This window comes from Panthera onca, chromosome D4 (genome assembly GCF_046562875.1).
Source record: "Panthera onca isolate mPanOnc1 chromosome D4, mPanOnc1 haplotype 2, whole genome shotgun sequence".
Classification (NCBI taxonomy): Eukaryota; Metazoa; Chordata; class Mammalia; order Carnivora; family Felidae; genus Panthera; species Panthera onca.
The window spans coordinates 18,801,871-18,827,268 of NC_138351.1; the positions used below are offsets into that span (position 1 = coordinate 18,801,871).

The window sequence follows — 25,398 nt, forward strand, 5'->3', positions numbered from 1 at the left end:
TCAAGGTAAGTAATCTCTTAAATTAAAATTCTTCATTAAAAAATGGATTGAATAAATACGTTTTCTCCTCGAACATTAGACTCTGATTTCAAAAAAAAAAAAAAAAGAAAAATGATGGGGCACCGGGGTGGCTCAGTCGGTTGAGCAACCCGACTTCAGCTCAGGTCACGATCAGTCACGATCTCACAGTTTGTGAGTTCGAGCCCTGCATTGGGCACGTTGCTGTCAGCACAGAGCCCACTGCATATTCTCTGTCTCCCTCTCTCCGTGGTGCTCCCCGGCTCGTGCTCTCTCTCAAAAATAAATGAACCTCTTAGATAAAGAAAATAAAGAAAAAAAAATTAGGAAGTAAAATGGGGACATCAGAAGATGGCTAAACTATATACAGATGAACAAAAGTCCTTTCCAAACAAACCAAATTCGCAGGGATAGTACCTAGGACTTTCACTTGATCTTCCCACATTTGATCTCTGCCCGCACTCCCTCAGGAAGCTGACGGACTCATCCTGCCCGACGGCACGAGCAGTGCCTCTGGTTTGCTCAGTCCCAAACCCTCTGCCACCAGGCGTGGCTCACTTCCCTAGTGGGAAGGCTTCTCCAGTTGTGCTCTGTCCTCCCCACAGGGGCTTCTACGCGGAAGACAGCACATGTAGGAGCTGCAGCGCCCCCTGCAGAACATGTGAAGGAAATGCCACCAGCTGCCGCTCTTGCCAAGGAGGCTTCGTCTTGGACCAGGGAGCATGCCGGGAAACCTGCCCCGAGAGGCACGTGGCCATGGACGGGGTGTGCAAGCCTTGCCCCAAGATGTGTCAGGACTGCATCCATGAGCAAACATGCAAAGGTACCCGGGGGGGGGGGGGGGGGGGGGCATCCCAGGGGAGGATGTGGCTCTCCCACGCAACCCCCGCTGGGCACTGGGGGCGGGGGGGGTAGGTTCGTGCAGAACAGAAGGAGCCAGTCTCCTTACCTTTACTGGAATAGATCTACCTCTGTGCACGTCACTGAGGACATCGAGAGTGAGATAAAGCCTTTCCATTATGGATTCTGCAAGTGAAGACAGACGAGAACCCCTTTTCTGCATGTGTACTGAGCCCTGGGGGTGTGCCAAGCTATCCCAGGCGCTAGAGATACAGATAAGAACCCAAAGTTCCTGCCTCCTCGAGCTCAAAATCTTTTTTTTTTTTTAATTTTTTTTTTTTTAACGTTTATTTATTTTTGAGACAGAGAGAGACAGAGCATGAACGGGGGAGGGGCAGAGAGAGAGGGAGGCACAGAATCGGAAGCAGGCTCCAGGCTCTGAGCCATCAGCCCAGAGCCCGATGCGGGGCTCGAACTCGCAGACCGCGAGATCGTGACCTGTCGAGCTCAAAATCTTACAGGACAGACCGATACTAATGAAACACAGAGGTAGCCAGAGAATCGCAACTCTTAAAAAAAGACGTGAAAGAAAAATTCAGGCAGCAGTTAAGGCTCAGAAGAGCACTCTGGCTAGGAGTTCTTTCTCTGGAATTATCTCCAGGAAAGGCTGTCTTGATTTCCTCTCCAGAGTAAGACTCATCTCACTGGCATGGTTCTATCGAAAGGATTCTCTTGGCGCGATTGAAAGCGTTTTCTTGGTTTCCCCCCAAATAAGAGAATGAGTCAAAATCAAAGAAACTCACAGTGCCCTCCTCACGCTGAGTAACCACGTCTATTTCATTGATCTACCCTAGCAGTGAATAAAAAATTAACTAATGCAAGAATTCCTTAACCACTTGGGGATCGAACAGAGTGCGAGGGGCTCAGTACAACTTTAAAATCCGTTACAGCCTTCCGGGTTTTCAAACGATACCCCCAGCATCCGGCCACCGCCGGTCTGCGACACAGCACTGCGATTTTCTGGAACCTCCAAGGGGCTGATCATTTCGGGCTGGAAACCCTGCACCTTCTCCTCAGGCCCCCCTGTGTGGTCTTCTCTCCCAAAGTTTGGAGACGTGGGGGGTGCGCCCTGGCAGGGTGGGCTTGGGACGCACACACGTTAACACCCAGGTCGGCGGAGTCAGTGTGGAAGGAATGAATCCCTGTCTCCTGTGCCCCAGGGCTAACTTGCCGTTTCCTCCTCCCCCCCCCAGAGTGTATGCCTGAGTCCGTCCTGTACAAGGACATGTGCCATCAGTCCTGTCCCCGCGGCTACTACGCAGACAGACGCCAGTGTGTCCCCTGCCACGAAGACTGTCTGGAGTGTGATGGCCCCTCAGCGGATGACTGTGACCTCTGTGCTGAGTCATCCTCGGTTCTCTATGATGGACGCTGCTTGGAGGAGTGTCCGGCAGGGACTTACTATGAGAAAGAGACCAAGGAGTGCAGAGGTATAGACTTCCGGGGGCGTGGCCAAGCGCTGCACCCAGGGGCGCCTGACTCAGCTGTGGGTTTCTGCAGAGGGCAGGTGCTGGGGTGTGTAGGGTTCCGGCCCCAGAGCCGTCACCCAAGCCCTTTCCCTCCTGCTCCAGAAAGCAGCTTTTGAATCGGCTCTAATTTATTCTGTCTTTCTTTTAAATGAATCGTTCACAAGCTTTGACCATATTAACTCTTCTTAATAATAAATCAGGTTGACCCTCGTCACAACAGTGGCTGCAAACTGCTGACCAAAAAGAATTCTCTTGTGAAGCTTCCCAAGGGAGATAAGGCTTTGAAAGTCGCCCAAAATGGAAGCTTTTTTTTTTTTTTAATGTTTATTTATTTTTGTGAGAGAGAGAGAGAATGCTGGGGGGGGGGGGGGGGGGGTGCAGAGAGAGAGGGAGACAGAGGATCCGAAGCAAGCAGGCTCTGTGCTGACAGCAGCGAGCCAGATGCAGGGCTCGAACTCACCAACTGTGAGATCACGACAACCTGAGCCAAAGTCGGATGCTTAACCGACTGAACTACTCGGGCACCTCAGACGAGAGGTTGTTTTCTTTTTTTTCTTTTTTTTTTTCTTAAAACTTGAAGCCACTGAAGGTTTACAGCAGCATAAGGAAAGCTGTGCCGTAGAGAATTTTCTCAGCGCCTCTCATCTCCCTCCTCAGTTCCTCCCTAAGATTTCCCTCCTTGACTCATCCGCTTCAGCAGCTCCTTCCCTGGGACCACCTACTCGGCACTTTTAAGTAGAGATCTGCTATTGTTTGTGCCTCCTTATGTTTGAGCCGGGTATAAACTGTTTGCCTCAGAGCAGGATAAATAAAATAAATTGTTACTAGAATCCTCAAACAAATGAATCATTCCGGGTGAACTTTTCCAGAGTTCCAGGGTTCATTCCAGCTAGGCAGCCGGTCGGAACTTTGCCCCGTGTTGCCACCAAGCAAACGCTGGCCAGATAGGCAGAGGGGGTCCCAACAACAGCGGGGGCTTGAGGGCGAGCGCCCGTGGCAGGAAAAACCCAGAACGTCCTCAGGCAAACGTTGTGCATGTCATGGGACAGGAAGACGGAGCTGGCTCCCGAAGTTTCTGCTCTGGCTCTGTGATCTGGGTATACTTTTTTGTGTGTTTGACGGAAGGCACCCTTTCATGTCAACCTGAAAGAACACGGGCTCGGAAATGCGCAGAGGACGGGGCGGGAGTGAGCTTGGGGGTCCGTTTCTTTGACAGTTGAGCCACTCGGCCGAAGTGCTGAGGTGCCACCTTGCCTGTGCTCGGGCAGGAACAGAGGGTCCATTTCTGGCCCTTTTCTGATGTTCAACAACAAGGTAATTTGCCACACGGAAGACTTTATAGGCCTCACAGTACGTTTACATGATTTACCTGATTTAATTTTCTCATTGAGAAAGGCCCCTGGTTCCCATCCCAGGTTGGCCCATTAGAATCGCCTGGGGAGCTTTAAAACAACAACAAAAACAAACAAACCAAAAAAACCCCACACAACCGTACAGATGCCTGGGCTCCCCTTAGGCCAGCTCAACCGTTGGGAACTTGAGGCCTCTCCTTGCTAGGCCAGGGCACCCGCCACCAGCCCAAAAGCGGACTGAGGGAAGCTGGTACCGGGAGAAATAAAGATGCAGAGAAGCATCCGGAACCAAGCAAGATCTCCTCTAAGACACACAAGGGCTTGGGATCCATTCAGATCACCCAAATTATCCACTATGAGGTAGCATAGGCACCTCTAAGAATCCCATACCTATCCCAAGGCACTGGGGCAGAAAGAGCTCTTAGTAAACTCCTGGGTTCAGCCCCTAATCCTGCCCTTTTCCAGCCTCAGTTTTCTGATCTAGATAATACTAATGCATTCTATGCATTCAGTGTGTCTATGCGTTCAGTGAGCCCTTATTGGGGGCCTACTATGTGCCATGCACTCCTCAGGGTGATTAGTGATAAGCTCAAGGTGTTCTGGGAGACTCCTCCGGGCCTGGGGAAATACGGGGGACAATTCAGGCAGATTCCTGGCCTCAAGGAGCTTATGTTCCACTGGGGAAGACAGACTCTAAAGAAGGCAAAAGGAAAAATAAGTCAAGGGAGGGGACAGAATGGAGTCGCAATAGGAGAGAGGGAGCCTGAAGATATCATGGACAAACAGAGGCAACAAACCACACATCTATCTAGAAGAGAACTCTAGGCCGAGGGAACAGCAATTGCTAAAAACCGCGAGGGGGGAATGAATTGCTGTCATTTTGTTTGTCTAACAGGAATTTACTGAGAGCCTGTTGTATGCCAGGCCCTCTCAAGAGGCCTTTTTTTTTTTTTTTTTTTTTTTGTCAATGGGTAATTGTAACACATCCCAACAATTGTTCCATTAGTGATAAGCTCAAGGTGTTCTGGGAGGTCAGTGGGGGACCACAGAACAAGAGTTACGGTGCTGAACAGGCCACACGCACATCATTACTTTATGGCTGTTTTGGTAATTTTGCAAGAAGGGGCTCTCTAGTTATTAGAGAGAATGCGAAACTCATCGGACGAGAACGCTCTACGCAGAGTCCCAAGGGCCGTACCCGACTCACGGCCCCCTGCCCTTGGCCCAGAGCCCTAGAAATCTCTAAAAGAACTGAGGAAGGAACGTGAACACACCCTCCAGGGGCGCCCTGGCCCTCTCTCACTGTGTCTCCTGCCCGCACCCCGCCCACAGAGTGTCACAAGTCTTGCCGGGCCTGCTCGTCGCCTGGGACCTGCACCACCTGTCGGGAAGGCCTGGGGGTGGCCAGCCACGGACGCTGTGTGCCTCACAAGGAATGTGCCCCCATTGAGTACTGGGACGAGGCTCTGGGATGCAAGCCCTGTCATGCTAAGTGTTTCCGCTGCACCGGGCCCGCAGAGGACCAGTGTCGCACCTGCCCGAGGGACAGCCTTCTTCTCAGTGAGTTACTTTTCCTCTGGGGCGGGCTCTCTCTCCCTCCATGGGGGAAACCACCTTGCAAGATGCCTGGGGCCCGGTCGCTGGGTAGGGTCTTTCTAATTTTTCACTTTGTATTTGGAACATGTTCAAACCTATAGAAAAGGCAAAAGCACAAAGAACGCCACACGGGTGCCCTTTACCCACTTGACCCGCTGCTCATCTTGTACCCCGTCTGCCCGATCGTGAGCGTGGTCTCAGTCTCTGTCAACGTGAATGCCACGATATATTTGTTTCCGACCACAGTACAGTTGTCAATGCACGTGAATTTAGCATCGAGACTATTTCATCTGTTTTGTAATTGTGGCAATCCCCCTGTAGACCAAGGTCCAGTCTCCAATCAGGTACTGCTTTTAGTTGCCATGAGTCTGAGGCCCCCCCTTAACCGGAAACATTGCCACAGATGTTTTTTTCTATATGATATTGGGATTTGAGAAGAATACAGCCCCTATCCCGCTGTTGAAGTCTGTGCGAAGCTCCCCACGATGAGACAGAGATCATGCACTCTCAGGCCAGAATGCTTCACAGGAGACGTCGCGTCCTTCTGGAAACCCAGGATGTTCCCCAGCCCCTCATCAGTGAGGCGGACCACGGCCCTCTGTTCGAGGTGCTGTCCGATGTGTCCACTGCTTAGTTACTATTTTCCCTCGCAATTCATAAGCAGTCCGTGCAGGGACGCTTTACGAACATGCAGGCATTCACCCCCTCATCAAAATTTCCCCTTGAGTCTTGCATCCGCTGATTAATACGTCGTCTTTTTTTATTTATTTTTGGGACAGAGAGAGACAGAGCATGAACGGGGGAGGGGCAGAGAGAGAGGGAGACACAGAATGGGAAACAGGCTCCAGGCTCCGAGCCGTCAGCCCAGAGCCTGACGCGGGGCTCGAACTCACGGACCGCGAGATCGTGACCTGGCTGAAGTCGGACGCTTAACCGACTGCGCCACCCAGGCGCCCCAATACGTCTTCTTGAAGTATGGCACGGTCTGAGGATGGCCACCTCCAGCAGCTCATATTCGAAGGTCGCGGCTAATGTGAAGCAACGCTCTCGGGTTCCCAGGGATCCCATGATTAAGCGTAACACGGGTATGGGAGAACAAAAATGAAACAAAGCCCACTCAGCTAAGAGAAGGAACAAGCGAGGGGCACAGCAGAGAGGGAAGAAGGAGAGGGATATTCTGAAGACCCGGAAGGTGTTAGCGTCTATCTGGACCCAGGAGACCTGAGAAGGACGGCATTGACAAGGACATTGTCCCCTTCGTCCAGCATCCTCCCCCACCCCCCACCAGGGTTCACTCTGGGGAGCGCGTAGAGGAGGGCTGGGAGACGTGTGTCCTACTTGATACGATGACAGACTCTTTTCCTTCCTTGGCAGACACGACCTGCGTGCAGGACTGCCCCGAGGGCCACTACGCTGATGAGGACAGCCACCAGTGTGCGCCCTGCCACAGCTCTTGTAGGACATGTGAAGGGAGACGCAGCACACAGTGCCTCTCCTGCCAACCAAGCTCGTTCCAGCTGGAAAAGGAGTGCCTGCCCCAGTGCAGGGAAGGGTAAGGTGCTCGCTACACGTCTCCCTCATTTGATCCCAAAGCCACTCCAGATATCACTACTGGCAAACCCCCTGTGCAGACACCGAAGCTAAGTTACAGAACACCAGACTGAAGTCTCGGTGCTGGTAAGAAACGAAGACGAGAGTCCAACCAAGGTCTCATGGTCTCTAAAGGATTTCAGCTGGTTCGTAGTAACGGATGAGGACGTGGGAGAGGCGAGCGACCCAGTGAAATAACACGAGACGCCAGTCATCAGGTCAGGCTCACGTGCCAAACTTCGCTACCGATTTCGAGGTACAAGCAATCACAAGGCAGAGGCAAAGGATTCTTCCCCCAGAGCAGTCTCAAGACCATAAATGTAGGTTCTTTCTCTTCCGCACTAGGATTTGTTCTGTTGGCGAGATCAAAGTGATGTATGCGGCGCATTAATTTTACAAAGGGAACCATTTCAGTTACATATCCCCATTTATACCCTACCAATGCTCCAACCTACCACGTCCCCATAAATCCATTATTTGTAGGTTTAGTTCCCATAAGCAATGTAGGGACACTGATACGTTCTCCTAAAAGCCCCTTGCATATGAGAACTCTATTATTTTTTGCTAGGAAAATCTTGAGTGTATTTATCAGGGGATCGGGTTACCACCTTATTTGAAAGATTTGACCAGGGCATCCCTCCCCACCCCCAACCCAGGAATCACCAATAAAGAGAAAGATCAATTAGGGGCCTGTTGCTGATTCTTCCTTCCCAATCGGTAACCGAAAGGCACCGAGAGTTTCCGGACCCAAAATGAAAGCCTATAACCTCAGACTTTTCCAAATGCTTCTGCCCAGATAGGACATCACTCTTCTTTTCTTCAGTTTCTATAGCACCTACTGCCTGCATTACTCATTGTGGTCCTTATACACTGCCCTGTGTTTTGATTTACCTAGTCTATTCGGTCATTCATTCATTCGACACATGTTTAATAAAGAACACGTTGGAGGTGTGAGTAATGCGAAGATGTTGACCTTCAAGAATTTATGCTTCTTTTATATTTCTTACCAAGAAAATTACGAGCGCCTCGAAAAAAAACCAAGCCTCTTATTTTTTCGCACATATTGCTACAATACTCAGCACAAAGTCACACACATTAGCGGCCCTCAAAAACACCAGCCACATAGATCAAGGAAGAAAGGGCCCTACCGAACAAGAGAGGCGATGGGGCCACCTGGCTTAGCCTTTGATCTTCATTCCACAAAGTGCCTGAAAAGATCGGAAAGGAATCACCATCTTCCTCAAATCGAGTCATTAAATACTCCTATACGCAAGAGGGTGTAATCTTGTGATCTCAACTGATTGTAGACCATGGAGTCAAGAAGACGGATGTTCCGTTGTAAAGTTACCCACGGAGAGGAGACACACAGGTTGCCATAAATCTCTTTAATGGGGAACAAATGGGATATTAATGAGGTATAAGTGGAGATATTTAACGGAGATTGTCCCTTTTTGTAAAATCAGTGTCCCACATACATTACATCTGAGATTTGTTAAATCTCTTTGCCTTGGAGGGGCGCCTGGGTGGCGCAGTCGGTTGAGCGTCCGGCTTCAGCCAGGTCACGATCTCGCGGTCCGTGAGTTCGAGCCCCGCGTCGGGCTCTGGGCTGACGGCTCGGAGCCTGGAGCCTGTTTCCGCTTCTGTGTCTCCCTCTCTCTCTCTGCCCCTCCCCCGTTCATGCTCTGTCTCTCTCTGTCCCAAAAATAAATTAAAAACGTTGAAAAAAAAAATTAAAAAAAAAAAAAAAAAATCTCTTTGCCTTGGAAAGGCAGGTATATGATCTTCTGAACCCTTTACCAACACATATAGTTATGTTAGTGTTTAACCTCGGAGCAGGTTTTTCAAGGCTCCCATTATTGTTTGTATTTATGCACAAAATCCTCTTCCGGGCATTGAGGATCTGGGCGTCTCATAGCCACCTCGTGCAAAAGTCATCAAAGTAAGCAGTGGTATCGTACTCTTCTTTTAATCGTATCTAGTAACGCCCCCCCCCCACCATCTTTCACTCTTTGATAATTTTTTAAATTTTTTTAATGCTTATTTATTTTTGAGACAGAGACAGAGCGTGAACAGGGGAGGGGCAGAGAGAGAGAGAGGGAGACACAGAATCTGAAACAGGCTCCAGGCTCCGAGCCGTCAGCACAGAGCCCGATGCGTGGCTCGAACCCACGAACTGTGAGATCATGACCTGAGCTGAAGTCGGATGCTTAACCGACTGAGCCACCCAGGCGCTCCTCTTTGATAATTTTTAAAACCTACTAGGTATTAAGAAGCTTTCTTCCCCACAGTTCTTATTGATGCTTTTCATCTTAAAAACCCATCGCGTTAGTAAAACACATTCATGCTGCTTTAGAGTTTACGAAGTATTTCTACTCAGAATATATTTTTATATGATGATTTAGTTCTCCACTAATCCTATGAGATTGATATTATTCTCTCCGTATTAAAAATGAGGAAACTGAGGCTCAAAGAGGTTACGTGACTTGCCCAAAGTCGCAAAGCTTCTAAAACACAGTGGAGCCAAGACTAGAAATCAGATCTTCTGACTTCAGCCTGTATATTCTCTGGGTGGGCAAGTGCAGATTTCTACCTTGCCCTGTGGCTCTCTCTTTTGAGCCTCCTGTGGGCTTTATCAACCCTTCACTTCATGACTGAAGTTTCCCCTTGTGTTCCTTTCATGACCCTGTCTCTCTCATACCCCAGTCCTACTGATTGACTCGGTGGTAATTGTTCCTCACCCACCCGTGGAAGGTAAAACAAGGCTTGACCGCTGAGGTACAGGTGCATTCACTCAGGTCAGTGACAGGTGGCTGAGTAAGGCAGACTTAGCCATGGCCTTAGTGTCCAACAAGTTAGTGGAACTGAAAGAAACTTTAAGGAACCTAATGTGGCAGATAGTTTCACGCCAGAGAAGCCAAGGGCAGACCTTCCAGTTTCTAGGATAGTTTCAGTGTGCCAACGTCCAGAGATGCCAAGGAGGGTCAGATGAGCTCTAGAAGTTCATCTTTGTCCACGATTTCTTTCCTCTCGTCTATCTTGCTTGAAATATTCTTATTTACTTTGCACTGCTTTGCTATAGCGGTATTTACCAGGTAGGTTGAAATCACATTACCCCACTTCGCTGGCTGTTTGACATTGAGCCAAGTGGTCTAAATTCTCTGAGCCTCAGTTTTTACATACATAAAATAGGGACAATAATATCTAAACCGTAAGGTTTGCTTTGAGGTTTAACATACAGTTCATAATTATCACTAACACGCATTATTTATAATGTGCCAGGCACTGTTGTAACTATTTTCTCAATAATAACTTATTTAATTTCAGCTGCTAACATTAAGCCCCATATGACGACCTGAGACAGAGACGTTGTGTGAATTGGCCAAAGTCGCACAGCTCATGCCTGGAACAGCTTGGCTTTGACCCCACGCAGTCTTGTTCCAAAAGGCAAGCTCCTGACTGTCACGCTCTAGTGTCTCAGTTCTAGGTTCAACAAAGGGAACTAATGTTTACGAAGTCCCTAGCGTATGATTGGGTACGCAGTAAAAAGTTAACAACGAACAGGGATTATTGTTACGTCAGCCTCCAAAAATCTTTCCGACGAGGTTACACCTGTTATTGTGTAAACATTAGCAACACGCACATCATCTCCCAGGTCAAGATTATTTTTTTTTTAATTGAGGCGCCAGAAGAATCACTCAGAGATCCATTTAGAACATCCTCCATAACCGGATCCCATTCTACGAAACCTGAGACTTGAATGTTCAAGTGGAGAGGCATATAGGTATAAGGAAGGCAAAAGCAGTGAACAATTATCATAGCTCTGCAACATACGATAAGTCCTAGGTCCTTTCCTATGTGTTACCTAATTTAGTACTCACAAATAGCAAGGAAGGGATTGCCGTGCCCAATTTAAAGATAAGAAAACAGAGAATCATTAGGTTTGTTAGTATCATTACAGGCGTACCTTGGGGATACTGCAGTTCACTCCCAGACCACTGCAGTAAGGTGACTATTGCAACAGAGCAAGTCAAATGAATGTTTCGGTTTCCAAGTGCATATAAAAGTTGGGTTCAAACTATACCATAGTCCATGAAGGGTGCAAGAGCATGATGTCTAAAAGAGCGACGTACGCACCTAAACTGAAAAATATTTTAGTGCTAAAAAATGGTAGCCATCATCTGAGCTTTCAATGAGCCATTGTCACCGAGCACAGATCACCGTAACACGTATGATAATGAGAAGATTTGAAATATTGCGAGAATTACCAAATCGTGACAGAGGCACAGGGTGAGCAAATGGCATTGGAAAAAATGGTGCCAAGAGACTGGCTCAACGCAGGGTTGCCAGAAACCTCGAGATGGTAAAAGGCACAATGCTTGCAAAGCGCGTAAAGCGAAGCGTGGTAAGAGGAGGGGTGCCCTGTGGTAATGTATCTACTGAGTACGGTTAGCGAGTCGAGCCTAAAGTCCCCCAACTCGGAAACAATCACCGTCTGGCTAACCTCGATTTTCCCACCACACCCAACCCAAGAGCAAAGCCTGGGATTCAGTCTTTGCTTCCGCACTTGGTTTCAGATATTATGCGGAAGAAGCCACCGGACGGTGTGAGAGGTGTAGCAAGACCTGCAAGGCGTGCCGCGGCCCGAGGCCCACCGACTGCCTGTCTTGCGATACATTTTTCTTCCTGCTCCGCTCCAAGGGAGAGTGTCATCGCACCTGCCCAGAGCATTACTACGCGGATCAAAACACACGGACGTGTGAGAGATGCCACCCAACTTGCAACAAATGCAGAGGTGAGGGTGTACCTGTCACTTTGCATGTGTGGAGGGAAAAATGAGAAGGTCTCCTTTGTGCTTGGCCCCTGTTTTGTTTTGTGTTGTCTTGTTAGTTTTATTTGGAGAGAAAGAGGGGGAGGGAGAGAAAGAGGGGGGAGGGAGAGAAAGAGGGGGGAGGGAGAGAAAGAGAGCATGCTGGGGAGGGGCAGAGAGGGAGAGAGAGATTCCCAAGCAGGCTCCACGCTGACAGCGCACAGCCCGACACGGGGCTCGATCCCATGATCCTGAGATGACATCAAGGGTCAGATGCTTAACCGACGGAGCCACCCAAGTGCCCCATTAGCCCTCTCTTTTTTCACCACCTTTGGAGGTTCCTCTCTCTTGCCAATCCAGCCAAAACTCTCCAGCATCAGCACCCTCCGTTCTCACTCAGCTTCTGCATCTGCCCTGCCCAGGCTGCCCTGCATTACATTTCTGCCTCTGCAGACCCTCCCAACCTTCCAGGCCCAGATACAGACATCATCTCCCCCTGGAGGTGTTTCCCACCTACGCTGTCCTCCTCCTCTACTTGTTGAACTTGGAATCTGGGTGGGGCATTTTATTTCTATTACTTCAACAACTACGTAAGATGTCTGCCTCCAGCTCTCCCAAATTCCATTGTTACTTTCCTGATACCTACTTCTCCATCCAAGAGAACCCTAAAATCAACATGTCCCAGAGTAAACCCAACCTGGGCTTCCTCCGATAGTCATGCTGTTAATAGACCCACTGTCCAACCACCTATCCAGGTTGGATACCTTAACGTTATCCTTCTCTTGCCACTTGCCCAACCCACCTACCCTCCAACAAAGGTGAACTTCAAGGTCTGCTGATTTTCTCTCCTAAGCATTTTTTTTTTTAACTCAGATCTCTTTCTCCATTTTTACTATCCTTGTTCTCCATTTTTAGCATGTCTCAGCCAACTTTCTGAAGTACCGGCACGTGAGCTCGACTCCGGTCTTGCCACCCCTCTTCCCCAACTCATCCTGTATAGTAATGCCAAAGCAATAAAAAATCCACATCTGCTGGGCACTGAAAGACAATCAGGATGAATTATTCTCAACATTTAAGAAATGCCTCCAACAACGTGTTAGTTGTTAAAACTCATCAGATTAATATTGACAGTCGGGAAGGTACATTTCTGCTATCCTTTTCAAAAGTATTTTGGTTAATTAGTTTGGCCCCTTCTCTATATAAATTTTATACTCAGTCACATTTCATTCAAAAAAAATCCCTTGGGTATTAATTGATATAGCACTGAATTTATTTGGGGAGAAAAATCCATCTTTATGATCCTGGGTCATCACATTGATGAACATGGTATATCTCTGCAATCTATGCATTTACTTTTTGTCTTTCAATAAACTTCCAATAAATGTGGGGTTTTTTTTGTTTTACTTCTTAAAAGGTAATTAAATTCTTTCCCCAGTCAGTCCTTTCAGCTTATGATCTCACCTCTCCTTCCAGGTAGTCTAGAACCCAGAACCACCTAGAACTACTCAGTAGCCAGCAAACATGTCACGCTCTTTCATGCTTCTGTGCCTTTTGTCCATGTGTTTCCTCTTCCTGGAAAACAACACTGTAGGAAACACTCAACTTACAAGGAAACTTACAAGACCCAGCTTGAACGTCATCTCCTCTGAGAGGGAGGCTTGTCTTAGTCCTGCCAGAAATGTTCTTCCTTCTTGATTCTGTACTATGTCCTTTATCATAGCCTTTTTTACATTACATTTTAATTAAACATGTCCATCTCTCCTACTAATTGTGAGACCATCAGGGCTCAGATTCTACCACCGTTATTTCATATACCCTATTCTACCCTAGACTGTACAGATAGTAAGTGCTCATTCAGTGTTTGCTGAATGAATGAATGAATGAATGAACAGAAAACAAATCCTAAAGTCTTTTTGCAAATTGGAGAATTTTCAATTATGACATCTTCAAATGTTGCTTCTCCACCCTTTCCTCTAATCTCTTTTTCTGGAATTCCTTAGTTAATGTCACTGAGGGTGTCCCGACCTCTAGGTCTCTTACCTGTTGTGTTATATTTTTATTTCTTTGACTCTCTATGCTTCATACTAGGTTGACTCTTCAGGGCTTTAGTCCATGTCTCTAATTTGTTCTCTGTGTTTAATCTAAAGTCCAGCCCATCTATTATTGTAGTTCTTTTTTAATTTAAATGACTTACTTTTGGGGCGCCTGGGTGGCGCAGTCGGTTAAGCGTCCGACTTCAGCCAGGTCACGATCTCACGGTCCGTGAGTTCGAGCCCCGCGTCGGGCTCTGGGCTGATGGCTCGGAGCCTGGAGCCTGTTTCCGATTCTGTGTCTCCCTCTCTCTCTGTCCCTCCCCCGTTCATGCTCTGTCTCTCTCTGTCCCAAAAATAAAAAAATAAACGTTGAAAAAAAAAAAAAAAAAAAAATGACTTACTTTTAAAATTTTTTAATTATTTGTTCTTTACATCCATCGCTTTTGTTTCTTATCTCCAAAGTTCATTAGGTAGAAGAAGAGAAAGGAAGAATAGTAGGAAAGCTCTCTTTACAGAAAGGAGACCTTCGAAAGTGAATGCCCTCCTTAGTATTTCTTTATGGATATTAGGTCTTCATTTATTTGTTAATATCCTCAATCTACTGAGTTTTAAAACCATGTCAAACTTCCCTATAAAACTGGTATTATCTGGGGGCACCTGGCTGGCTCAGTCAGTTGAGTGTCCGACTCTTGATTTCAGCCCAGGTCACGATCTCACAGTTCATGAGTTCTAGCCCCACCCACCCTGGGCTCTGCACTGACAACACAGAGTCTGTTTGGGATTCTCTCTCCCTTTTTCCACCCCTCCCCTGTCCTTTCTCTCCAAATAAATAAATATTTTTTAAAAAGATTCTCTCTCTCTCTCTCTCTGCCCCTCTCTCCCACTGGCTCTCTCTCTAAGGGGGGGAAAAAAAGACTAAAAGAAAAAAATTGCTCTCCACTGATTTTAAAATAGAATCGTAACTAGCAACTTCGCATATGAGGTCTTCATCCTGGGACTCACTGTCCACCACGCTCTAAATCCAGGCGTAATCAGTTACTGGAAACCAGAGCCAACCTCGCCTTTCCTCTTTCTAGAATACTTTCTCCAGCCTGCTTTACCCAGCTACCTCTTTCTAATGCATGACAGTCAGTATTTCCTCTACAAAGCCTTCCTGAATCTCTCTATTCTGTGTACCTTTCATCCTCTGCACTCATTCATCTATTTATTTATTCAACAAACAATTATCCTGCAGTTTTCAGGCGGTGTCCATATAACTGTGAACAAGGCAGCCCAGAGGGCATATTTTATACTCTTATTATTTCTCTCTCTCTCTCGACTGAGGTCTCACGCACCTTTGTATCTCTAGCACTGAGCACAGTCACAGGGGCAGGTGGCCGGTGGCTCCAAGGGCACCTCCAACAAAGGTGATGGCTCCGGGCAGGGTGGCCATGCCAGCCGGGCTAAGGCAACGGCTACCGCAGTCCATGACACGTGTGGGACAGTGGAGCTCTGGCCTTTGTAGGCCTCTGTCTCAAGCCCATCATGAAGGTGACCATCAGCATGGCCCATCACTGCTGAGGTGGCCGGGGAGGACCATTTCCAGCTGGGAGGTGCTGGAAAGGCTTAAGGCCATGGTGCACAATCGCCGCTTCTCCACCCTGCAGATTCCCTAGGGCATCATGGACTTCATCCTCTCAGATGGCCAGGTGGGCAAGAATCTGGTCAAGTTTTTTTATTTGGTTTTTAAATTTTTTTTCACGTTTATTTTTGAGAGAAAGAGAGACAGAGTGTTGATGGGCAGAGAGAGAGGGAGACACAGAATTCAAAGCAGGCTCCAGGCTCTGAGCTGTCAGCAGAGGAGCCCCATGTGGGGCCGGAACCCACAAACCAGGAGATCATGACCTGAGCGGAAGCCAAATGCCCAACTGAGCCACCCAGGCGCCCCAAGAATCCGATCACGTTTTAACTGGCCTGCCTCCACCACAAGGTCCTTAAGCTTCCCTGAAGTCCTCAGGACGCATGCCACCAAGTTCAAGACCGATTTCCCTACACACTGGGACTGGGACTCTTTCTTCCATGACACAAAGGACGGGAATGAAATGCTGCCCAGGGAGCCGCCAGGCACCAGGTCCCCGGAGGGGCTGCCCTGAGGAGTCAGCCCAGCGAGGAAGTTCGTGGTCAAGGTGCTTTGAGATAAGTGTGGGGACATATGGAACGTGGGCATCCCCATGCTGGACCCCCAACGGGAGGAGACGACAGGCCGGAACTTACACACCTTCAGTTTCGGGGACCCTTGAACTTCCGGGCGAACGTCTCATTCCGCGAGGACCCACCTGGCGCGGCATCCAAGTCCCGAGCGCCACGCGCCGCCGCAGCTCACGGGGAAAGGCCAGGACTGCAAGGCCACCGCCTGCAACATAAGGCTTCTTCCGACTCCAAACACCTGGGCGATGCCTCGCGGAAGAAACAGCAATTCAAGAAGCAGAAACTCCAGGAGCTGAAACAGGAGAGAAGATCAAAGCGCCTAGAGAAAGAGGCAGAGAACAGAGCAAAGGAAAGACAAAGAATTAAGAATTGGAGAGAGGAGGAAAACGAGGGAAGCATCCCAAGGGGGGGGGAGGGGGGAACCCAGAAGGACTGTGAACTCTTTGAGAACCAGAAAACGCTGGAGAAGCTACGAGAGAAAGGAAAACAGGAAGCGTCGTGGGGGTGGGGGGGGGGGCGTGGTTGGTCTTGATCTTCCAATCGGCAGCCACCTGTGCCTGCTCTGGGCTGCCCGCAGTGCGCTTCTCTGAACCCTGGGGTCAGTGTCACCGCCCCCTGCCTTCCTCAGCTGTTTGCAACCATAACCAAAAAAAAAAAAAAAAAAAAAAAAAAAAGTAAGTCTGAAAACCAAGAGAAAAATCAAAAACTTGAAGAGAGTACTCGGTAATTTTTTTCATCGTTTTAGAGTGACGATCAGTGACATAAGCGTTAAATTACTCTCAGCTACAAAGTGCTTAGACCGGCGGATGATCTAAATTAATCTGGGAATGGCCACCTGCTATTCACACTAGGCCTAGAAGGTCTTTTCTTTTTTTAATTTTTTTAACGCTTATTTATTTTTTAGAGACAGAGAGAGACAGAGCATGAGCAGGGGAGGGGCAGAGAGGGAGAGGGAGACACAGAATCGGAAGCAGGCTCCAGGCTCCCAGCTGCCAGCACAGAGCCCAATGTGGGGCTCGAACTCACCGACAGCCAGATAAGTCGGACGCTTAACCAACTGAGCCACCCTGGGGCCCCTAGAATTTCTTTTACATAACTCCCAACATGGGGTGTCAGCACTATCCCATTGAGACATAATGCAAGCCATGCATACGTTTTTTAAATCTTCGGTGGTCACATTTTAGAGAAGAAAAATAAACCGGTGAAATTAACTTTAATAATATACTTCTTTAATTAATATATCTACAATATAATCATTTGAACATGCAATCAACATAAAAATTGAGAATTTTTTAACAGTCTTTGAAACCCAATGTTGATTTTACATTTACAGCACAACTCAAGTTGTACTAACCACATTTCAGGTGCTCAGTGCCACAGTGGCCCGTGGCTGTGCAATGGACAGCACATTTCTAATTTAGAATGATGGCTCGGGAGTGCCTGGGTGGCTCAGTCGGTTGAGCATCTGACTCTTGGTTTTGTCTCAGGTCATGGTCCCAGGGTCACGGGATCGAGCCCCGTGTCAGGCTCTGTGCTGAGTGTGGAGCCTGCTTGAGATTCTCTCTCTCCCTCTGCCCCTCTCCCCTGCTCCCCCTCTCTCTCCGAAATAAAAAATTAAAACAACAACAACAACAATGGTTTCAGATGGTATTTTGGCAGAAGCCCATCTTCTTCAGGTGGAATCTTAAGCTGAATCCCATTATGTAAAATGACCAAGCAGAGCTGCTCGGATTGGAAGCGCAGAGCCCCGCCTAGAATGCCCTCATTTGCTCCTCCTTCCCACCCCCAGGGAGTCCCTTGGGGCAACTCCGTGAGAACTACCATACCGAGGTTCCCACCCTTTACCTATCTGCAATTGACTCCAGTCTTAGAAAGAATTGGCCCTCCGGAACAACCTTGCATCAAGTAACCATCCATTTGTGTTCTCTTATTTTCATTCCAGAGGCACACAGAGTTGCTGCTCAAAACTTCTAATCAGAATAAGATAAATGGGAGAATACATTGAATCGGGGGCGGGGTAGGAGGGTGGTGGAGGGTTGGCATTGTCATTGGCCGTAGGCCACATCGTAGTAAATACAGTGTCGGCTTTCTGTTAGGTTTTTTACCCCTCTTTGATGCCACTATTACTAGCTGTGTGGGGCCTTTATTCCAACTGGGATTGCCAGATACTCTAGATTTTGAACTCTATATCTCGATGCGCTAAATCTGATGCCCTACGAGCAGCGCAATGGGCTGCAGCACGGGGGTTTTTATTCAAGCCCAGGCAGCCATCGTTAGGGTAAGTTAATGTCTCAGCCTCAGCCGATCAAAACAGAATACCAGCTTTTCAAGATTTTTTTTCTTTTGTAGGGATTGTAGAAATTATTAGTGATGTTGTAAGCACAGCTGGGAAAACTATAAATTTCTCTAATTGAGTTTGAGATAGCCCGGGTAGATGAAGGGTGATGGTTCCAAGGATTCCCGGTCTCAAAAGTACGTCAACACATCCAGACAATGAAAGACTATTCAGTGCTGAGATGAGCTATCAGGCCATGAGAAGACACGGAGGGAGCACAAATGCGTATTCCTAAGTGAAGGAAGCCAATCTGAAAAGGCCACACTGCGATGCCAACTGTATGACAATTTGGAAAAGGGAAAACTATGGCGAAGACCGTAACAGGTCAATGGCCGCCAGGGGTGGGGTGCAGGGAGAGAGGAACAGGCAGACCACAGAGGATTTTAGGGCAGCGAAAATATTTCCGTATGATATTATAATGACAGGGAGGTATTATTATACATTGGTCCAAATGCTTCAGATGTACAACACCAAGAGAGGACCCCAAGGTAAACTAGAGACTTCGGGCGATAATGATACGTCTGTATAGGTTTATCTTTGGTTAAAAAAAAAAAAAAATACCATTTTTTTTTCACTTTTGTTTTTATTTATTTTGAGAAAGAGAGAGAGAGCGCGAACAGGGCAGGGGCAGAGAGAGAGGGGGAGAGGGGATTCCCTAAGCAGGCCTCCGCTCTGTCAGTGCAGAGCCTGATCATGGATCTCACGACCCATGAGACCATGAGCCGAAATCAAGAGCCTGACGCTCAACTGATTGAGCCACCCAGTCGCCCCCCACATTTTCCATCCTGGTAAGTGACGTTGAGTAACGGGGGACGCCAGGCCTGTGCGGCAGCAGAGTCCACGGACGGTGTCTGTACCTCCCTCTCTATTTTGTTGGAAGCCTAAAACTCCTCTAAAAAAAAAAAATAGTCTTAATCGGCACATCCGCCACCCTGAGAATGTATTCAAAGGATGGCTGGTCACAGCTGGGTAAATCTCACAGCCGTTCGGTTCGGGCCGCCTCCTCCTGTGTTTGTCTTGAACTCCAAATGTACCTGGCTGAAGCCTCCCACATGTGGTGCTCATTTAGACCAGCAGCCTTCGTCCCCCTGCCACACACATCCTTTGCTGCTTAGTGCATCTTCGTGCTGTCTTCTGGTTTTGCAGCATGGAGATTCCAAAACAGGGGAACAGGTTTTTTCCTGGGTTGTAAACTGGGTGAAAAAAGGATGAATTCCAAGGTGCCTTCCTAAAACATTAGCTGCCATACTAATAGATGAGGGTGCACAAGAATTCCGGGGAAAATTTAGCAACCTAAATAAGCAATTTGCCAACTAGACGACATTTCATTCACATTTGACTGCCCGGTAGTAGGAGAGTACGAAAAAAAAAAATATTTCAGAGCACTGGGCAGGGTGGGGGTAGGAGATGGGTGGCACATTAACGCCTGATATTACCTTTGCATGAGGTGGGTCCCTCCAGAATTAGCTCATTCCTTACCTTTATACATTTAACTTTGTATTTATCCTCCTCACAAAATCGTTTGGAACACAAATCCAGGCTGGTAGCCAAAACCTCCTAACTCTTTCCAGCTTCCTCTTCCTGTATGGAATGACACAATGGACAACCCCAGGGGTTGCTCTGCATTGCTGAATTCGTTCATCCTGCGGGATCAGTCCAAGGGAAAACCAATAGTGACTTGTGAATTCTAAGGAAAAACCGAAACAATCTTTACAGGTCCCACAGTTCCTGCAGATCCTTAGAAGCAATGATAAAAGTAGGTTGTTAAACTTGGAAGCAATAGAAAACTTCCTGGAAATTAACAAACTGCCTTGGCAAAAGACTCTGTGTACCCAGGGCGCACAGATTTTGCAATAAATCAATGTAGGAGACTTAACTCCAGGATATCACCTTCAGCCAAATTGCTGCTGGTGTTCTGGAAAATGTAAACAACCTTAAGGCACAACTGTTGTGACCTCATCTTTTTACTGCCTTTTTCTCTTTTGATTCTTCCTACCCTCGATTTCTCTTCATTAAAAACAAAACAAAATTAAAAAAAAAAAAGTATTTTGTATTCTAAAAATTGAAGTAAGACATCTCAGCTGTGTTTTAGAAAAATGTAGGTTGGGAAGAGGAAGGAAGGAGAGAAGGAGAAGATTTATTCTCTCATGAGAGACCACAGTTCTGTTCCAGAACATGTGGGAAATTCTGTATGAAGCTATGGGTAAGTAAAAATAGGCTGGCTTTCTCAGATTTCAAACTTTACCACAAATCTATGGTAATCAAAACAGTATGGTACTGGCACAAAAATAGACACAGAGATCACTGGAACAAGATACAGGCCCCAGAAATAAACGCACATTTACATGGTTAATTAATCTATAACAAAGGAGGCAAGAATCTACAATGGGGAAAAGACAGTCTCTTCAATCAATGGTGCTGGGAAAACCAGACAGCCACATGCCAAAGAATGAAACTGGACCACTTTCTTACACCATACACAAAAATAAATTCAAAATGAAATAAATAAATAAATAAATGAATGAATAAATAAATAAACAAACTCAAGATGGATTAAAGACTTAAATGTAAGACCTGAAACCACTGGGGTGCCTGGGTGGCTCAGTCAGTTAAGTGTCCGACTTTGGCTCAGGTCCTGAACTCACAGTTTGTGTGTTCGAGCCCCGCATCGGGCTTTGTGCTGACAGCTCAGAGCCTGGAGCATGCTTCAGATTCTGTGTCTCCCACTCTCTGCCCCATTCACTCTCTCTCTCTCTCTCTCTCTCTCTCAAAAATAAATAAACATAAAAAATCTTAAAAAAAAATAAAAGACCTGAAACCATAAAACTCTTCAAAGAAAACCTAGGCAGTAAACTCTTAAACATCATAATATTTATTAGTAAAATTTATTAACAATATTTTTCTGAATCTGTCTTCCCAGGCAAGGGGAACACAGGCAAGAGTAAATAAGTGAAACTACATTGCACTAAAAAGCAAAGGAAACTATCAACAAAACAAAAAGACAACCTACTGAATGGAAGAACATATTTGCAAATGATATATCTGATAAGGGGTTAAAACACCAAATATATAAAGAACTCCTACAACTTAACAACAACAAAAAATCTGATGACAAAATGGGCAGAGGACTTGAATACATTTTTCTAAAGAAGACATACAGATGGCCTCCAGTCACATGAAAAGATATTCAACATTATTATGCATCAGGGAAATACAGATCAAAACCACAATGAGCTATCTACCCTTAGACGGGTCAGAACGACTGGTGTCAAAGAGACAAGAAAGGACAGATGTTGGTGAGGCTGTGGAGAAAATGGAGCCCTTGTGCGCCATTGGTAGAAACGCAAACTGGGGCGTCCACGATGGAAAACAGCAGGGAGATTCATCAAAAAATTAAAAACAGAAATACCCTATGATCCGGTAATTCCACTTCTGGGTATTTATTCAAAGAAAAGGAAAACACTAAAGTGAAAAGATACATGCATTCTGTGTTTATCGCAGCATCATTTACAGTAGCCAAAATATGAAAGCAGCCCATGTCCATCGAGAGACGAATGGATAAAGAGGCGATGTGTCTATACAATGGAATGTGACTCCTCCGTAAAAACGAATGAAACCTTGCCATTCACGGCAACACGGACGGACCTTGAGGGTACTGTGCTGAGTGAAAGAAGTCAGACAGGGGAAGACAACCACCATATGATTTCACTGTACGTGGCACCTAAAGCAAAACAAACACACAAACCGGTTGACTTACAAATACAGAGAACAAACGGGTGGCCGCCAGAGGTCAGGGAGGTGGGAGGATGGGCGAAATCGGGAATTAGGAGGTACAAACGTCCAGTTGTAAAATAAGTAAGTCACAGGGATGAAAAGTGCAGCATAGCGAATAGAGTCAATAATATTGTGATCACTGTGCACGATGACAGATGGTAACAATACTTAATGTGCTGAGCACTCCGTAACGTACATATTTGTTGAATCACTGTTGTGCCCCCGAAACCAATATTTTATGTCAACTCTACTTCAATTTAAAACTTAAAATTATTAAATGGCTTTGAATTTATATCACTACAGGCAGCCCCCAACCTGAGAAGCAATTGGGTAATAACGGTTGGTTCTCTAATCTGTTGTTCAGAGCTCGGAATTCTTTTTTTCCGTAGAAACGTCATAGATGACTGAGCTCACAGATCACACACGTAGAGCTGACTTTCCACGGTGTCTGCGAAGCGTGGGACTTGTGGGTCTGCCTCAAATTCAACTAACCACTCTTCACCGTGTTCTTCTGATGGGAAGACATATCAAGTTCTGACTCACAATTACAGGCATAGATAGTCCAGCCCCCCCCCCCCCCCAACCTACCTCCCTGATCTTGTTTTGAAATTCTCGGCAAAAACACCAGGACCTTCCTAATGGAATGAATGAGAATTCGGGTCTGTTGTCTCCAAACCCTTTCCAGAAGTTATCCCTCAAGATCTGCATAAAAGGTGATGCTTGGGTCAGTCATTCTTGAGGTCTCTGAATTAGGAGAACAGAGTATTACCTGCCACCCCCCCCCCAAAAAAAAAACCCTGTAGATTCAGACCTCCTCTACTTGATGGGTCATAAGGTGTTAAGACAGATAGTATGACTGAAAGAACACTGAACTGTGGGTCAACAAACCTGAATTCGAATCTTGACTTGACCATTACCTATGTGACCTCGAACGAATGTCTCGACATTCCCTGGGCCTTAGTTTTCATTTATTTAAAAAATATTAAATAAATAGCACACCCAATTTTTGAAAAGACAGTTTTTAGCTTTCAAGAGAATTTCAATGGAATCTAGCACCACCAACTAATTAAGAGCTGGACAAAATGATATTCTTTTAGCCCTGGCCTTTTAAAAAAAAAATTTTTTTTTTTAATGTTTATTTATTTTCGAGGGGCGGAGAGGAGCAGAGAGAGAGGGAGACAGAATCCGAAGCAGGCTCCAGGCTCTGAGCCGTCAGCACAGAGCCCCATGCGGGTCTCGAACCCACGAACCGTGAGCTCATGACCTGAGCCACCAGCCACCCCAGCCCTGGCATTTAAATTCGAAGACTGGTGGTTTTTAGTTAGAAACTGCCTCATAACGATTTCCTCACCAACTGAGTATTGGGACCTCCAAGTCCTCTGGTACCATTCTCCTCCTCTATCCTAGTTAAATAAGCAGAAGGACAAATAAAAGCTTTATAGCCTTTCTACACGATTTCTTATTCTCTGAAAATCCTTCCTTTTGTGGTCATAAAACAGCTATCACTTCCAAATCCCCAACGTCCAAATGCGAGTTTTTACACTGACTGGACTAATTGGGTAATTTCTAGGTCTTTCCCTGGTGACTTGCACACTCTTTTCTCCCCCATCTCTTCAATCAACTCCCCCTTCTACTTCAATTCGCTTGACATATTCCTTGCTCCGAAGTGTGTTGAATCCAACACAGAGGTAGATATCGAAGATCAGCCTCATAACTTAGAATCTTTTTTTTTTTTTTTTCTTTCAGGAAAAGGACCGTTGAACTGTTTATCTTGTGTGTGGAGTTACCACCTAGCGGGAGGAATCTGCACCTCAGACTGTCTGGTGGGAGAATACAGAGTGAAAGAGGTACTGGGAACTGGGCATGATGCGCCCTGGCCATTTCTTTCTTCTTTTTTTTTTTAACATTTATTGATTTTGAGAGAGAGACAGACCAAGTGCGAGCAGGGAAGGGGCAGAGAGACAGGGAGACAAAGAATCCGAAGCAGGCTCCAGGCTCTGAGCTGTCAGCACACGGCCCGACGCGGGGCTCGAACTCACGAACCGCGAGATCATGACCTGAGCTGACGTCGGCCGCTTAACTGACTGAGCCCCATTGCCCTAGCCATTTCCGCAGAGGCATGGGAGCCAGTTTCCGCGTGTATTCTGGGCAAAGTCAAAAAGTCCTAAAATTCCTACACTCGCTCTACTTTTTAAATCTTCTACCAATCCATCATGGAATAATGGTGCTACCTACCTGCAGCCTTAATTTCAATCAAAGAGACTGAGATGACCTGAGATAAATAAGGGGGAAGTTAGGTAATGAGGACCTCAGATTTCACTCTACGTTCATTGCTTGTGACCTTGGAAGTTTCAGGTCCCCTTACATCAGAAATAAGTATCTTCTCTCCTACCCCTCTGCTGTCTAACCTGAAATGCCTGAATAATGTCAGAACCACAAAACTGCTGCTTTTCATTTCCTCCACCCCGCCACAGTGTAGTGAGAGAGAGAGATTTCAGGGCACCCAGGTGGCTCAGTCAGTTCAGTGTCCGACTTCGGCCCAGGTCATGATCTCACCATTCCGGAGTTCAAGCCTTGAGTCAGGTTCTGCGCTGACAGCTCAGAGCCTGGAGCCTGCTTTGGATTCTGTGTCTCCCTGTCTCTCTGTTTCTTCCTCTCTCTCTCTATCTCAAAAATAAATAATTTTTAAAAAAGAGAGAGAGAGAGATTTCATTTCCTTGCTTAGAAATCATGGATATTCTGAGTTCACTAACTTCTTATGTTTCCAAACGTTACAAATTAAGTAAATCTCGGGGCACCTGGCTGTCTCAGTCAGAGTCCCACTCTGGGTTTCAGCTCAAGTCATGATCTCATGGTTTGGGAGATCGAGCCCCGAGTCGGGCTCTGTGCTGATGGTGTGGAGCCTGCTTGGGATTCTCTCTCTCTCTCTGCACCTCCCTGCTTGTGTGTGTGCTCTCTCTCTCTCAAAATAAATGAATAAACTTAAAAACAAATGAAATTAGGTAAATCTCCCCCATGGTGAAATTAACATGACTCGACATATTCACATATGAGCTCTCTTTTAATCCTTAAACTTTGAAGAAACTGGGGCTCCAAGAGACTGAATAATTTTCTAAAGATCACATAAATAGTAAGTAACAAAGCTGGGACTGAAGCCAGGACTGCGGACAGCTAATCCGTGATTTGATAAGATAGTAACGGCTGAGAAAGCGCCTTATCAGCACCGGAAATGGCCAAAGTGCTCAACAAAGGCAATTTCCATTCCTTCTTTCCCACAGCACACAAGGAAAATAGAAAGATATCTTCCCTCATCTACATTTTCAGCACCAGCAAAGAA

The 25,398-nt window shown here is 46.7% G+C and overlaps 1 protein-coding gene across 3 annotated transcripts in view; it reads left to right on the forward strand.

Moving 5' to 3' along the window:
- Positions 1 to 25,398, forward strand: part of PCSK5 (proprotein convertase subtilisin/kexin type 5) — a 450,831-nt gene that overhangs the window by 419,241 nt on the left and 6,192 nt on the right. For 2 of the 3 annotated variants that reach the window (XM_078436932.2, XM_078436933.2), the window contains 6 exons: positions 624 to 841; positions 2,112 to 2,348; positions 5,072 to 5,299; positions 6,710 to 6,887; positions 11,500 to 11,717; positions 23,808 to 23,908. In XM_078436932.2, coding sequence (XP_078293058.2) covers positions 624 to 841; positions 2,112 to 2,348; positions 5,072 to 5,299; positions 6,710 to 6,887; positions 11,500 to 11,717; positions 23,808 to 23,908 — 1,180 coding nt within the window. Of the gene's footprint in view, positions 1 to 623; positions 842 to 2,111; positions 2,349 to 5,071; positions 5,300 to 6,709; positions 6,888 to 7,060; positions 7,117 to 11,499; positions 11,718 to 23,807; positions 23,909 to 25,398 lie in introns of those variants that run through there. The other variant, XM_078436934.2, reaches the window with a different exon arrangement.